The 17,500-nt window shown below is 35.6% G+C and overlaps 1 protein-coding gene across 3 annotated transcripts in view; it reads left to right on the top strand.

Annotated features, from left to right (window-relative positions):
- HisT (Histamine transporter) overlaps positions 1-17,500 on the top strand; it is a 154,428-nt gene that overhangs the window by 126,348 nt on the left and 10,580 nt on the right. For all 3 annotated transcript variants that reach the window (XM_067089672.1, XM_067089671.1, XM_067089674.1), the window contains exons 3-4: positions 7,366-7,590; positions 10,197-10,338. In XM_067089672.1, coding sequence (XP_066945773.1) covers positions 7,366-7,590; positions 10,197-10,338 — 367 coding nt within the window. The remainder of the gene's footprint in view (positions 1-7,365; positions 7,591-10,196; positions 10,339-17,500) is intronic.

The following is a 17,500-nucleotide window of genomic DNA, read 5'->3' as shown; positions in this document are numbered from 1 at the left end:
AGATGAAACCTCTTCACATGGAACAAGCTTCCAAAGAATGTAGGTTTCAACCTTCCACCGCAGAGCCCACGCTGCAGCAGTAACTGATCATGATACAGAACCAGTGATTTTTCATCGCCCTCGGTGAGACGCGAACCCACCTACCCGAATTAATAATATCACAACTGGAAAGATTAATCCACAGTTTGAATCAGAAGGAATCAAATAAATTTGCTCAGAATCTTTCTTATCATTGCAAGGAAGACCGTTGCACGGTTTGATACAAAAGATATATCCGTAGGGGGCTAGTGCCGTCAGTTCACCTCTACCGGTGCACTGTAGGCATTACTTAATAAGGTTCTTAGCGGCGTCCCTTCGGGCCATAGCTGCAACCCCTTCCATTCCTTTTACTGTACCTCCATTCATATTAGTTTTCGTCCTGATACAGCTTTCAAACCTTTCTATTCTCAGTTTCCCTTTCAGCGCTGAATGACCTCATAGGTCCCAACACTTGGCCTTTGGCCTACATTCTATATATATATATATATATATATATATATATATATATATATATATATATATATATATATATATATATATATACATATATATATACATATATATATATATATATATATATATATATATATATATATATATATATATATATATATATATATATATATATATACATATATATATATATATATATATATATATATATATATATATATATATATATATATATATATATATATATATATATATATATAAAGCCAGTGCCACGGAGGAAGAGAAATAATGGAGTGGTGCTAGGCCTTTTGACTTACTGTCCTTTACCTAGCTAGTAAAGGACAGTAAGTCGAAAGGCCTAGCACCACCTGTCGTTTTTCTTCTTTCCTTGTGGCATTGCCTTTACTTACATATTTATCATGTTCCATATTTTCGTGATTCAGTTATAATATATATATATATATATATATTCATCATGTTCCATATTTTATATGATTATATATATTATAATATATATATATATATATATATATAAATATATATATGAAGGACTTTTCAGCGCAAGGAAAACACATCACTTTTTATTCGCAGAGAGAAGTGTTTCTATTTGTTTTAGAATTAACTCACTTTAAAGCTACGATCATTTAATTTCCGAATAATGCAAGTAGTGCCTATTAATGTATATTAAAATGTTGTTTTATGTTGACAGACATTTTCTCCCTTTTTTGGCATCAACGTCGGCCCGTGACCTTGATATATACGTCATGGGTCGTTTCTGAAGAATGTTTGGGTCAAGTGATAAAGGCAAGGGATCTTTCTTATCTAATTATACCAATGTCTGACGTTTAAAAAAAGCATTATTATTATTATTATTATTATTATTATTATTATTATTATTATTATTATTATTATTAAGTTATTATTATTCTTTTAAATAAATAAGTTATTCCAGTCTTACTATTTTATTAATTATTATTCTTTTAAATAAATGAAGGTTATTCTTTTAAATAAAGGAAGGTTATCGTATTATTATTATTATTATTATTATTATTATTATTATTATTATTATTATTATTATTATTATTATTATTAGCTAAGCCACATCTATTCTTTTAAATAAAGGAAGGCGCCTTATTATTATTATTATTATTATTATTATTAAGCTAAGCCACATTATCAAAAGCATTCTTTTAAATAAAGGAAGGTTATAACGAAGCCTTATTATTATTATTATTATTATTATTATTATTATTATTATTATTATTATTATTATTATTATTATTATTATTAAGTCCAGCCACACTATCAAAAAAGCATTATTTTTAAATCAAAAATTCTTTTAAATAAAGGAAGGTTATAACGAAGCCTTATTATTATTATTATTATTATTATTATTATTATTATTATTATTATTATTATTATTATTATTATTATTAAGCCAAGCCACACTATCAAAAGCATTCTTTTAAATAAATGAAGGTTATAACGAAGCCTTATTATTATTATTATTATTATTATTATTATTATTATTATTATTATTATTATTATTATTATTATTTTATTATTATTAAGCCAAGCCACACTATCAAAAACATTCTTTTAAATAAATGAAGTTTATTACGAAGTCTTATTATTATTATTATTATTATTATTATTATTATTATTATTATTATTATTATTATTATTATTATTATTATTAAGTCCAGCCACAATATCAAAGGCATTTCTTTTAAACGAAGGCTATTACGAAACCTTATTGAATAGCTTTTGAAGTTTACTGAAGCCCTGAACATCTGTTGGATGCCACAGAATAAAATATGCTTCGATTATTTCTTTTAAGCGAAGAAACGACGCAAGTTACATTGACATTTCTCTCGATTTTCCATTAATCTATAAGGGATAGATATCAGTAATTGCTTCATTAATTATTTTATTCGTGGTTAAATAGGTTTTATGCACAAAAATCGTTTTAATGCGTGTTTTGAGGAAGGAAAAATCGATTATCAAAGTAGAGTTTGTTTTTGACTCTCGAGGGTAGCTCGTTGTGCTCAACAAAATCCACTTGTCCAAGGACAGCTCATATGATATCGATATCCGAGTGAGGTCATTTTTCAGTTTTCCGTTTTGAGTCTGAGACGAAGAAAATAAAATCAGTATCTGATTAGAGTCAGAACGAAGTTGTTGTTGAGATTATTATTGTTGTTTATGTTGTTTATTTTTGCTGTTGTTATTGTTGTCAGTGCTGTTGTTTTTGGTGATGTTGCTCTAACTTTATAAAAAATCTCTGGTTATCTCATGAATAATTTCACCGAAGACCTAGTCTTATCAGTAAAGATTTTTAGTTTTCTGAAAAGAAAACTATTGTGCCGGCTTTGTCTGTCCTTCCGCACTTTATTCTGTCCGCACTTTTTTTCTGTCCGCCCTCAGATCTTAAAAAGTATTGACGGGGCTAGAGGGCTACAAATTGGTCTGTTGACCATCCACCCTCCAGTCATCAAACAAACCAAATTGCAGCCCTCCAGTCTCAGTAGTTTTTATTTTATTCAAGGGAAAAGTTGGCCAAAATTTTGCTTCTGGCAACGATATAGGCCAGGCCACCATCGGGCCGTGGCTGAAAGTTTCATGGGACGCGGCTAATACAGCATTACACCGAGACCACCGAAAGATAGATCGATTTTTGGTGGCCTTGATTATACGTTGTACAGAAAACTCGATTGCGCCGAAGAAACTTCGGCTCATTTTTCACTTTTTTTTTTTTTGCTTATCTCTCAAATTTTTATGACCCAAAAACCCGTCTCTTGACTGGAGAGAATTATCTCCAAACACGAGTTATCTCTACACCAACTGATGACCCCGTGGAATGCTTAGATAAGAGGTCGTTGACTAAACACTTTTGTGCAGTCTTTGAGATTTCGTTGAAATTCGAACGGCTTATATTAAGTGATAGCGTCTGGGTAAAAATCTCTCTCTCTCTCTCTCTCTCTCTCTCTCTCTCTCTCTCTCTCTCTCTCTCTCTCTCTCCGTAAAATAAAATCTATCTAATTTTCTGAAGAAATAAATGCCTTAAAATGCTCTAATTTTCATGTATCTATTTATATATCTATCTATCTATCTATCCTTCTATATGTTTGTCTGTCTGTCTGTCTATCTCTATCTATCTGTTTGTATGTCTATCTATCTATCTATCTATATCTATCTGTTATCTCTGTATGTCTGTCAGTCTCTCTATCTATCTTTCTGTCCGTCTATATGTTTATCTAGATATCTGTTTGTCTACCCATCTGTCTATGTATTTGTCTGTCTGTCTATATATCTATCTATCTATCTATCTATCTATCTATCTATCTATCTATCTATCTGTCTCTCTATCTGTCTATCTATCTATCTATTTGTCTTTGTCTATCTATCTCTCTAACTGTCTTTCTGTCTGTCTGTCTGTCTATCTATATATCTATATATGTATATCTCTATATATATCTCTCTATATCTATCTATCTATATATCTATCTATCTCTATCTGTCTGTCTATCTACCTGCCTGCCTGTCTGTCTTTAGCTGTCGAAGCATCTCAGTCGTAAAATAAAATTTTTAACAGTTTAAAAAACTTTATTTCATAAAACTCGAGCAATGAGTCCAGACGCTGATTATGGAAAAGCGTCAGGTAAGGCAAAAGAAAACAAGTAAAAAATGCACCGAAGTTTCTTCGGCGTAATCAAGTTTTCTGTACAGCGTATAATCAAGGCCACCGGAAATAGATCCATCTTTCAGAGGCCTCGGTATAACGCTGTATGAGCCACGGCCCATGAAGCTTTAACCACGGCCCGGTGGTGGTGGTTCTTCGTTGGAAGGGTGGGTAGAGCTCTCGGCTAGCAAGCTGTTGGCCCAGCGTTCGACTCTCCGACCGGCCAATGAAGAATTAGAGGAATTTATTTCTGGTGATAGAATTTCATTTCTCGTCATAATGCGGTTCGGATTCCACAATAAGGTGTAGGTCCCGTTGCTAGGTAACCAGTTGGTTCTTAGCCACGTAAAATAAATCTAATCCTTCGGGTCAGCCCAGGAGACCAGCTCTGTTTATCAGCTCAGTGGTCTGGTTAAACTAAGATATACTTAACTTAACTTTTCACGGCCCGGTGGTGGTCTATCCTATATCGTTGCCAGAATCACGATTATGGCTAACTTTACCCTTAAATCAAGTAAAAACTAGTGAGGCTAGAGGGCTGCAATTTGGTATGTCTGATGATAGGAGGGTGGATGATCAACATACCAATTTGCAGCCCTCTAGCCTCAGTAGTTTTTAAGTTTGAGGGCGGACAGAATAAAGGGCAGACGGCCAGACAACCCCGGCACAAGAGTTTTCTTTTCGGAGAACTAAAATGTAACAAAGTAATAAAGAAAAGAGAGACACTGAAAGAGTTGCAAGAAATTATAATAATCACCTCATAGATTTAATCGGAGACATTCATTTGTTTATTAATATGTTTCTGTTTATTTTACCTACGTTTTTCTTACAATGGTCTTGTAACTTTTATATTGCCTTAATGGAACATAAAACATATTTTCTTAATGGGACATAAAACATTTCATAATAAAAGAAGACGAACTATATTTTATTCATTGTGGAGAGAGAGGGACAGATAGATAGAGAGAGAGAGAGAGAGATCATTAAATTATTTTGGGAATTTTTCTAAGGGAACAGAGAAACGGAGAGTATTCAGATTTACACCGCCATAAATTTCAAGAAGGGAGAAAAAAAAAAAGAGCTGGGGAGAAGGACTGATGGATATATTACATTACACTGGCTTTACATCTCTGTGTTTGTGAGTGTGTGTGTGTGTGAGAGAGAGAGAGAGAGAGAGAGAGAGAGAGAGAGAGAGAGAGAGAGAGAGAGGAGAGAGAGAGAGAGAGAGAGTTCTTTGGTGATTTTCCCATCTCACTTTGAATGGACAAGGTTTCCAAGGCTTTGTCACAATAAGAAGAAGAAGAAGAAGCAGAAGAAGAAGAAGAAGAGAGAGAGAGAGAGAGAGAGAGAGAGAGTTCTTTAGTCATTTTCCCAAACCACTTTGAATAGACAAGGTTGCTGCGACTTTACCAAAAAGGAAAAGAAAAAAGAGAGAGAGAGAGAGAGAGAGAGAGAGAGAGAGAGAGAGAGAGAGAGAGAGAGAGAGAGAGAGAGAAAATGCACCACTGACAGCGTGGAGGAGGAAGTGACCTTGAAAGCAAGCCATCCTCATTTAACCTTTCTGTAGTCAGTGGCTGATGTCTATCTGTGATGTTCCAAATACTATCCTGTGAGCATACATTTAATGGCGTCACCATTCTTGCTATGAATAACTGGTGACTATTCTGAGACTATCTGGTTCGTGTGGGATTCAGGAATGATTTAGCTAATTTTGGAGTTTTAAATAGCTTTCTGGCTCCTTTGAAATTACTAACGAATGCTCGGGGTACTTTTTTAAGTAGTGTGACATCCGACATCCTGACTACAGTACTTTTGAGATGAGGAACTTATTAAATAAATTAAATAACTAACGAGTATTTAAGTGCTAAATAGATTTGAGTCTGTTTATTTAGTTCATTTTCATCATTTGTGCAAAAACAGTTTTGTGCAAAAGTTGCGCTCTTTTTGTGAAAGGGTTAACGTGTTGTAAATTAGGATTTTTTCGTAGAACTATAAGGTTCGACAATTTGATATTATTGATATATTTAGTCATTAATGTATTTATTTAAAGCTCCAGTATATGTATACATTGCAATATCCACATATTCTTTTTTTTATGTATATATATATATATATATATATATATATATATATATATATATATATATATATATATATATATATATATGTGTGTGTGTGTGTGTGTGTGTGTGTGTGTGTGTGTGTGTGTATTTTAATAAAATAACCTAGGCTAAAAACAAGAAAAAAACGAATATTTAGATTTGCAGCCATGAAATTAGAAAAAGAAATTATATTATTTGGTATTTTAATCAACTATTCCAACTATGATAAATGACGCCCACTAAAAAATTAAAGAAAATTATTGATTTTTCTTCCAAAAATTTTAAGATGCGACTATGATTAACATTCAAAATCGTCAATATTTTTATGTGAGACTAATTGACTATAATCCAGAATTATCGGTTTTTTATAATCCAAGTGGGATTATTATTTTAATTGTGATACAAAATAGAAATTTTTAATTCTTTTAAAGGTGACTTTTATTGTAATCCTGAAATACAGATTTTTCCACATTTGTCAAGGCGGACTGTTAATCCTTACTGTAATCCATAATTTTCATTTTTTATAGATTTTATGAAAGAATCAAATAGGGAAGGACAGGTCCACCGTTCTGACTCATCCTTTAAGATAAATTAAATTTCATATCCATTCCTTCTTTCTAAAAAGCCTTCCGGCTCCTTATTTTTATTTGTCTATGCTTGTGCGCATGCGCGTGGTCCATGTTTATATTTGAAGCTGTGCTGAAGTAAATACCACAGTGAATCCACGTTTGTTGAAAAAGTGTGAATGGTGTCTTGCATTTATTGAACAATTTTTCATTATTTGACCAGATCACTTCATATTATTCCCTGACCTCGTTTTCTTTAGACCTATAATATGAGGTTAGGCATTAAGTACATTTCAGCCTAATGCAATCAATTCATTAATAGTTTCTCTAACGATATTTCCTAATGAACACCATATTCTTTGGAAGTTTGTATTTTAAGTCAATGGCCCATTTGGCGGGCTTGTTCCGTATGACTAGGATTCATCTTCTGAATAATAATAATAATAATAATAATAATAATAATAATAATAATAATAATAATAATAATAATAATAATAATAATCTGACCTATTTTCCTAACCAGGGTCTCCGGAAGGCCGTGCTCATCGGATCATGCGGAACGATGATCGGATCCTGGGTCAAGGTCGGATCCGTGTCTCCCGACCGCTTCTACGTGACCTTCATCGGTCAGTGCATCGTGGCCGTCTCCCAGATCTTCATTTTGGGCATCCCCGCCCGCCTGGCCGCTGTCTGGTTCGGCCCAAACCAGGTGTCGACCGCTTGCGCCATCGGAGTCTTCGGGAACCAGGTGAGTATGGTGACGCATAGTTTCATTCATAAATCTGGGTTGTGTTTACACTATCTTGCAGTAGTAGTGTGGTTGAGGTAATGTCTTAAGTATTTCATTCATAACATTGATTTATCGGATGTTATTCCTTCAGTATATAAGGAGGCGTTGACGTATAGTTTCATTCATAAATCTGGTATGGTTTCATTCTTAATTTTGGCTACTTTTTGCTGTAGTAGTAGTGGTGGTAGTGTCTTAATATTTCATTCATAACATTGACTCATTAGATATTATTCCTTCAGTACATGATGATGATATTTGTTGCATTCAGGAATTTGACTCATGTTTACACTCGTACAGTAGTAGTAGTAGTAGTAGTAGTAGTAGTAGTAGTAGTAGTAGTAGTAGTAGTAGTATTGGTTGTGGAAGTATCTTAAATATTTCATTCTTAACATCGACTCATTCGATGTTATTCCTTCACTACGTGATGATGCGTTTCATTCATAAATTTTATTCGTGTTTACATTATCGTACATAGTAGTAGTAGTAGTAGTATTGGTTGTGGTAGTATCTTAAATATTTCATTCATAACATTAACTCACTGGATGTTATTACGTGTATACGACGGCGCGTTGGCGTGTAGTTTCATTCATTAATCTGACTGGCTTTTACACGCTATTGTACACTAGGAGTAGTGGTTGTTCTAGTATTTTAGATACGTCATTCATAACACTGGCTCTATAGAAATTATTTCTTCAAAATATAATGATACGCTGTCGTATAGTTTCATTCATAAATTTACCTCATTTTTACGCTCTGTCGTATAGCTGTAGTAATGGTTGTGGTAGTATTTCAAATATTTAATTCATAACATTGACGCACAGGATCCCATTCCTTCAATATATAATGCTGCGTTGACGTATAGTTTCATCCATAAATTTGGTATAGTTTCATTCATAAGTTTGGCTCAATTTTAAAGTAGCAGTGTGATGGTGGTCGTATCTTGAATAATTCATTCATGAGATTATTCCGTCAATATATGATGATACGCTGACGTGTAGTTTCGTTCATAAGTCTGGCTTGTATTTACACACTTGTGCGGTAGTTGTGAAATTGGTTGTTGTAAATATTTCATTCATGATATTTCTCTATCTGGAATAGAATTTTAATGATTTCTTCATAAAATAGACTTATCTGATATATTCTCTAGTATTCTCTTAGGAATTTGTATATGAACAATTTCAGTCATAGGTTACTCTATCGAATGCAGTAGAATTAGTGTTTGAATTATTTCATTAAGTTGGTCGTGTTTTATATTTTTGTGGCAGAAATATGCAAATTATTCGCTTCATAAAGTTGTTCATTTTTGTTGAATTGAATATAGAATTTAGGCCAGAGACCAAGCACTGAAACCTATGAGGTCATTCAGCGCTGAAACGGAAATTGACAGTAAAAGGTTTGAGAGGTGTAACAGGAGGAAAACTTCGCAGCTGCACTATGAATCAATTGTTAGGAGAGGGTGGAAAGTAAGATGAAAGAAAGAGAATATGAAAGGAGGTACAGTAAAAAGAATAAGGGGTTGAGAAGGTTGCAAAAAGAACTTTGGTAATGCCGACACACTACGGGTTGTTCATTTTTGTGTTTTTTCTTGTAGTAGCAGCAGTAGTTGCAAAAGTATCAGCAACGGTTCCAGTAATAGTAGTTGTAGTAGGTTTTTTTTTATAAGAATGGTTATTTGAAGTTTGCTTAGGTTCCCTAGCATTTGAAAATATTAAGTTTGACCTATATGAATTATTTTTAAAACGTTAATATATAACAGTATTTGAATCTCATACATTTGGTTTATATAATAATTCTCTCTCTCTCTCTCTCTCTCTCTCTCTCTCTCTCTCTCTCTCTCTCTTAGGAGGGTAGTGCCGTTAGTGCGCCTCGCGTGGTACACTGTAGGCATTACTAAGGGTCTTTGCAGCGTCCCTTCGGCCCCTAGCTGCAACCCTTTTCATTCCTTTTACTGCACCTCCGTTCATATTCTCTTCCTTCCATCTACCTTTCCACCATCTCTAACAATTGTTTCAAAGTGCAACTGCAAGGTTTTCCTCCTGTTACACCTTTCAAACCTTACTATCAATTTCCGTTTCAGCTCTGAATGACCTTACGGGTCCTTGGCCTTTGGCCTAAATTCTCTCTCTCTCTCTCTCTCTCTCTCTCTCTCTCTCTCTCTCTCTCTCTCTCTCTCTCTCTCTCTCTCTCTCTCTCTCTCTCTCTCTCTCTCTCTAGTCGTAACTAGTAGCAGTACTAGAATTGTTTCCTTCTTGAATATGGCTTTGTTTAAAGTGACAGCTGTTGTTTTCTAACGATCCATACATAAAAATAGTTTGTTTTTATCCTTTCACTATGAGTTGTAATGCTAATAGTCTGAGCGAATCATTCATCAAATATTTGTAGTTTTCTTACGAGTAGTAGTAATAGTATTTGCATATATTTACATATTAGTAGCGGTAGTAATAGTATATTCACTGACATGATTTTTATTACAATAGCTGCAGGTACAATAGAATTGGGTAGCTAGTGACTTCCTCCCTGAATATCTTACATTATTTATTTATTTATTAATATCTACTTCGCAGCTTGGCGTCGCCACAGGCTTCCTGTTGCCCCCAGCCATCGTCCCCGAGTCCCACGACAAGGAGGTGGTCGGTTACTACCTCTCTTTCATGTTCTACGGCGTCGCCATTTTCTGTACTGTCCTCTTCGTCATCATCGTCTTCGGTGAGTGGGCCTCTTCTTGGGGTGGCTTTGGTTTCATTTCCTTTCCTTTTTTTCCAGAAAGTTGGGAGGAGGTTAATTTCCTATCCATGGAGGTCTGGCTATGTGGTAGGTGGTGTCTCGAGAATGGGCGGACGGAATTGGGTGGAAGTTAGTAGATATAGTCATTGGGTGAAATTTTGAAGATGTGTGGTGGGTGGTGTCTCAAGAGTGGGCGGGCGGAATTGGTTGGAAATTGGTAGATTTAGTCATTAGGTGAAGTCTTGAAGATGTTTGATGGGTGGTGTCTCAAGAATAGGCGGGCTGAATCAGGTGAAAATTGGTAGAGATATTCATTAGGTGAAATTTTTAAGATGATCAACTTTTGGGAGAAATTGGCTCCGAGGTAAAAGAAAAAAATTTGTTTTAGGGTAGCTATCTGTGTTTGCTTATTTATTAGAGCTGTATCTCAAGAATGGGCGAACGGAATTGGGTGGAAGATGTAGATATATTCATTGGGTGCCCTTTTGAAGGTGGCTAACTTTTGGTAGAAATCAACTCAGAGTTAATAAACAAAAAAAAAGAAAAGAAACTGTCTGTGTTTGTTTCGTAGCGTTATATCTCAAGAATGGGCGAACGGAATGTGTAAGAATTGGGGTATCCATTCATTTGGAGAACTTTTGAAGATGACTAACTTTTGGGAGAAATTGGCTCAGAGTTTCATATAAGCGACCTCTCAAGAATGTGTGGACGGGAATCACTGAAACTTGACAGGGGTATTCACTTAGTGACATTATCAAGATGATTAATTTTTGGAGAAAACATAGAAACCATCTTGCTCATTATGAATTTCAGGGAATTTTTTTTAGGGGGGGTGGTGTCTATTTAATATGTCCATTTCTAATGATGTATAGATGTAACCCCTTTTCATAATGGTAAAAGTGATTTTCTATACTGCATCATCTTCTTATGACAGTTATTTATCAACTAACAAAGGATGAGGTTGCTAGCCCATTACCCTTGAAGAGCGTCGCTGTCCTAATTTATTCTCAGTTGTCCACTTTTTCTTTCTTTCTTTCTTACTTAACGATTTACCTTGAACAAAGAATTTTGTTTGCCCAGTGCGACTGCCCAAACAAAGAACGGTTTATATGCCGAAGGTGTGTTATGTTACGGGCTGGTTACCCATCCATGCACTGACCTGACCGCTAGCGGAACACCTATATGTGCTCTCAATAAAGGACGCAATGCTTATACTGAGAGGTAATGAGAGGTTGTATTTGAAGCTACCATGAATAATAACCCTACCGATATCAGCTGTTTCCCGTAGGGTGGTAGTGCAATCAGTGCACCTCATTTGGTGCACCGTAGGCATTGCTTAAGGTTCTTTGCAGCGTCCCTTCGGCCCCTAGCTGCAACTCCTTTCATTCCTTTTACTGTACCTTCGCTCATATTCTCTTTCTTCCATCTTCCTATCCACCCCTCCTAACAGTTGGTTCAAGCCTTTCTACTCTCAATTTGTCTTTCACCGCTGAATGACCTCATAGGTCCCAGCTCTTGGCCTTTGGGCTAGATTGTATATTCCATTCCATTCATTAGCTGTTGTAGCCTGTTCGAACGGGGAATGTAAGCCATAAGTGAGTGTCAAACTCTGCAATCCATCAGTATTTCATTAAAAAAAAAAACTATCTCGTTACCCGAATGTACGCAAGAGTAACCAAGCAACCAAAGTAAACAAACAGTTGACGTAATCGTACATCGTCCAAGTGCACATGAAGCTGGCGGATGTACGATAACACGTCCAGGCCATCATCCATCCCGACGTCAAATTAGCACAGTGGACATTGATCACAGGCGCCAGGAACTTTTCATTCAGCCCATAAACAAGCCCCTTTCGTCGAAGATGAGAGTCCATTTGCAGGGCACACCTTTATCCTGTTGCGGATGCTGCAGGATTTACAGGCTGGTATACAAACCGCAGGTCCCTGGTACAGAAGAGCTACGGTACTCTGGTACCGTCACGATGGTCTTATATCGAGATGGTGGCACGAGGTTTTATGTTGTAGCGAGTAGCCCGTGTATATTTTACCCGAGATCTCCTCCAGATTTTCGACAAAATTGAGTTGCCACCTTGGCACGTTTTTAACAGCAACCTCCGTCAAATTTTAGTACAAATCTTGACGTGATCAACCTGCAACATGACGCAAATTTTCGCAAAAACCTTTGCATATCTTATCGACCATCGCTGGTAGATTTAATACAAACTCTGGCTTATTTTATTGACAATCTCCACTCAAATTTAGTACAAGCATTACCAAAGTAAAAGCTTTGGTACATTTATCCTACAATTTCTGGCTAATTGTAAACCATACCTTGGTATGTTTTAAATGCAACCTGCGGTAAATTTTAGGATAAAGCTTGACCTTATTTTACCAGCAATTGACAGTAAATTTTAGTTCTAACATAGGCTTATTTTACCTGTAATTTACATTGAATTTTAGTGCAAACATTGGCTTATTTTACCAGCAATTTACAATAAATTTTAGTGCAAACCTAGGCTTATTTTACATGTAATTTACATTGAATTTTAGTGCAAACATTGGCTTATTTTACCTGCAATTTACAGTAAATTTTATTGTACAATTGGCTTATTTTACCAGCAATTTACAGTAAATTTTGATGCAAACAAAGGCTTATTTTACCTGAAATTTACGGTAAATTTTAGAACAAACATAAGCTTATTTTATCTGAAATTCAAGGTAAATTTTAGTATAAACGTAAGCTTATCTTACTTACAATTCACAGTAAATTTTAATACAACCTAGGTTTATTTTACTTGCAATTTACAGTAAATTTTGGTACAAACCTTAGCATATTTTACCTGCAACTTCAAATTTAAGTACAAACCTATGCTTATTTCATCTGCAACCGCTGACAAATTGTAGTACAACCTTTAACATATTTTGCCTGCGATCCTTTGTAAAGTTAAGTAGCAAGCTTGCATAAAATTACCTGTAACCTACGGTACATTGTAGTGCAAACCTTGGCGCATTTTGCCTAAAGTCTACAGAAGAATGTTTTACAAACATTGGCATTTTTTACGTGCAATCTCCGGCAAAATTTATTACAAAGTTAAGTATATCTTAGTTTAACCAGACCACTGAGCTGGTTAACAGCTCTCCTAGGGCTGGCCCGAAGGATTAGATTTATTTTACGTGGCTAAGAAACCAACTGGTTACCTAGCAACGGGAACTACAGCTTATTGTGGAATCCGAGCCACATTATACCGAGAAATGAATTTCTATCACCAGAAATAAATTCCTCTAACTCTTCATTGGCCGGTTGGAGAGTCGAACGCTGGGCCAATAGCGTGCTAGCCGAAAGCTCTACCCACCCCGCCAATGAAGAGAAGAACAAAATTGATTACAAACTTTCACATTTTACCGCAAACCTATGACAGATTTTCGTACAAACATTGATATATTGTAACTGCAACCTTCGGCAAAACTTGGTACAATCCTTTGTAGATTGTTAAGGCAAAAAAAAATGGTTTTCTTATTCGAGTAAGTTTTTTTCATTTTGCATATTATTTTCTTTGTATTGGTCTGGTTTTTAGTTGTCTGTAAAAGAAAACTATTTAGATGGCTTTGTCTGTCCGTCCTCACTTTTTCTGCCCGCAATTTTTTCTGCTCGCACTTTTTCAGCCCGCATTTTTCTGCCCGCACTTTTTCTGCCCGCACTTTTTCTATCCGCACTTTTTCTGCTCGCACTTTATTCTGTCCAAATTTATTCTGCCCGCACTTTTTCTGTCCGCACTTTTTCTGCTCGCACTTTTTCTGTCACTTTTTCTGTCCGCACTTTTTCTGCTCGCACTTTTTCTGTCCGCATTGCCCGCACTTTTTCTGTCCGCAAACACTTTTTCTGTCCGCACTTTTTCTGCTCGCACTTTTTCTGCCCGCACTTTTTCTGTCCGCACTTTTTCTGCTCGCACTTTTTTCCGCAAGCCTTTTTCTGCTCGCACTTTTTCTGCTCGCACTTTTTCTGTCCGCAGCTCGCACTTTTTTGTCCGCACTTTTTTCCGCACTTTTTCTGCTCGCACTTTTTCTGTCCGCACTTTTTCTGTCCGCACTTTTTCTGCTCGCACTTTTTCTGTCCGCACTTTTTCTGCTCGCACTTTTTTCTGCCCGCACTTTTTCTGTCCGCACTTTTTCTGCTCGCACTTTTTCTGTCCGCACTTTTTCTGTCGCACTTTTTTCTGTCCGCACTTTTTCTGCTCTCGCACTTTTTCTGCCCGCACTTTTTCTGTCCGCACTTTTTCTGCTCGCACTTTTTCTGTCCACACTTTTTCTGCTCGCACTTTTTCTGCCCGCACTTTTTCTGTCCGCACTTTTTCTGCTCACACTTTTTCTGTCCGCACTTTTTCTGCTCGCACTTTTTCTGTCCGCACTTTTTCTGCTCGCACTTTTTTCTGCCCGCACTTTTTCTGTCCGCACTTTTTCTGCTCGCACTTTTTCTGTCCGCACTTTTTCTGTCCGCACTTTTTTTTTCTGCTCGCACTTTTTCTGTCCGCACTTTTTCTGCTCGCACTTTTTTCTGCCCGCACTTTTTCTGCCCGCACTTTTTCTGTCCGCACTTTTTTCTGCTCGCACTTTTTTCTGTCCGCACTTTTTTCTGTCCGCCCTCAGCTCTTAATCATTCACCCTCCAATCATCAAACATACCAAATTGCAGCCCTCTAGCCTTAGCAGTTTTTATTTTATTTAAGGTTAAGGTTAGCCATGGATCGTGCGTCTGGGAACGATATATGACAGGCCACCATCGGGCCGTGGTTAAAGTTTCATGGGCCGCGGCTCATACAGCATTATACCGAGACCACCGAAAGATTGATCTATTTTCGGTGGCCTTCATTATGTGCTGTACGGAAAACTCGATTGCGCCGAAGAAACTTCGGCGCATTTTTCATTTTATTTTTTGTATTTAAATGAAGTAAATATTAAGAGAATTATTTTAATTATATATAACTGAACCTCATGAAAAAATTCTTAAGTCTTACTACAAAAATAAAAGGTCTCCTTTCATATATTTGTTGTTTTTGCCGTAAATGTCTCATGAAATCAATAATAATTTATTTTTAAATAATAATTTACATAAATGATAATTAAATAATTTACATATGGTAATGATTTACATAAATAGCTCATGAAATAATTCTCTACCTTAATAATATTTTACGTGAATTGCTCATAAAACCAGATTTTGGAATGTAATCATTTTAAGTATATAATTAAATTCTATATAATAATATTGTTTAGCTAAATAAGCAATAAGATATATGAGTTCTGTTATTATTTACCTAAGCTCTTAATACAATCATAATCAGTTTGTAGATATTTTCGCGTAAATAACTCGCATGTGTTAGTATTATTTTACATAAATATTTTATAAAATATAATCTTTATATTTTGATATCATTTCACATAAATGGTTCAAAAACAGATTTTCTATTTTGACATAAATAAATCGTAAAATAGGTTCTCTGAATAACAATCTACATAATTGATAATGAGTCCTATTCCGATATTTTTATGCAAATATTTCCAAAAATTTATTTCATATTCAGATATGTAAACATTCCTCGTTTTTTCTTGAATGGTTAAGGAAAATAGAATAGTACCGACACTGTTTTAGCAGTTATGCAAAGTGTACAAAAATAAAAAATAAAAAATGCGCCAAGTTTCTTCGGCGCAATCGAGTTTCCTGTACAGCCGCGACAGTGTATAATCAAGGCCACCGAAAACAGATCTATCTTTCGGTGGTCTCGGTATGATGCTGTATGAGTCGCCGCCCATGAAACTTTAACTACGTCCCGGTGGTGGCCTATCCTATATGGTTGTCAGAAGCACTATTATGGTTAACGTTAACCTTGAATAGAATAAAAACTACTGAGGCTAGAGGGCTGCAATTTGGTATGTTTGATGATGGGAGGGTGGATGATCAACATACCAATTTGCAGCCCTCTAGCCTCAGTAGTTTTTAAGATCTAAGGGCGGACAGAAGAAAGTGCGGACATAAAAAGTGCGGACTGACAGACGAAGCCCGCACAATAGCTTGCTTTTACAAGAAACTAAAACGCCACAGTAATGCATATGAGCGACTGCATTTTTCAAAATACACAAAAGGTTGAAAAAGGAACCTTTCGACCGTTGGCACAAGGGTCGAAAGCTCCCTTTTTTATTTTAACCTTTGTTTGTATTTGGAAGAATACAGTCTCTCTTATGCATTACTGTGGCTTTTTACTTATTCTTCAGTGACTATTTAAGGAGACACTGTAATTGGTTACTAGAATCGACACCATTTTCGTTTTCAATTTACACGGATAATTCTTATATTGGTGTTTATTTTAGTACTTTTTGCGGAACTGAACCCTAGAGTAAGCTCTAGTTAACGTTATTCCACTCAAATATCCAAAAGCCTCCATTCTAGCATGAAATATACTCTAAAATAGTCCCTGTTCCAATACCATTTGAAGCAAGTAACTTTAGAATAGTCTGTAGTCTGATAGCTGTTACCAGCTGGTCCGCTGGTATAGTGGTCAGTGTCGTGGTATGCCACTCAGATGTCTCGAGTTTGCGTCTCCCAGAGAGCGATGAAAAATCACTGGCTCTGTATCATGATCAGTTACTGCTGCAGTTGTGGGGTCTGCGGTGGGAGGTTGAAACCAGCATTCTTTGGAAGCTTGAATTTCAAGTCAATGACCCCTTTGGTGTGCTCGTTCCATGTGAATAGGTTTCAACTACTAGAATAATAATAATAATAATAATAATAATAATAATAATAATAATAATAATAATAATAATAATAATAATAATAATAATAAAATATTTGTTAAAGAGGATGACAGCATCAGTGGAATTGATTATATATATGATCTTCTCAAATCTTCTTGTTATTTTCTTATCGTCAGGGCTAATATCTGCTAATAACCGGCCGATGTTCAATGTCTGGGTAAGGAATTGGTTTCTTGAATTATTAATTTTTATTATTGCATAAAAGAAATGGAAGTTAAAAGACCCCTTTTAACTTCCATTTCTTTTATGCAATAAAATTTATAATTTAAGAAACCATTTCCTTACCCAGACTAACACCGGCCAGTTATTAGCAAATATCAGCCCTGACAAGAAGAAAAT

The sequence above is a fragment of the Macrobrachium rosenbergii genome, chromosome 46 (genome assembly GCF_040412425.1).
Source record: "Macrobrachium rosenbergii isolate ZJJX-2024 chromosome 46, ASM4041242v1, whole genome shotgun sequence".
Classification (NCBI taxonomy): Eukaryota; Metazoa; Arthropoda; class Malacostraca; order Decapoda; family Palaemonidae; genus Macrobrachium; species Macrobrachium rosenbergii.
Note: the sequence above shows the minus strand (reverse complement) of the source record. Positions and strands in the feature narration are given on the sequence as shown.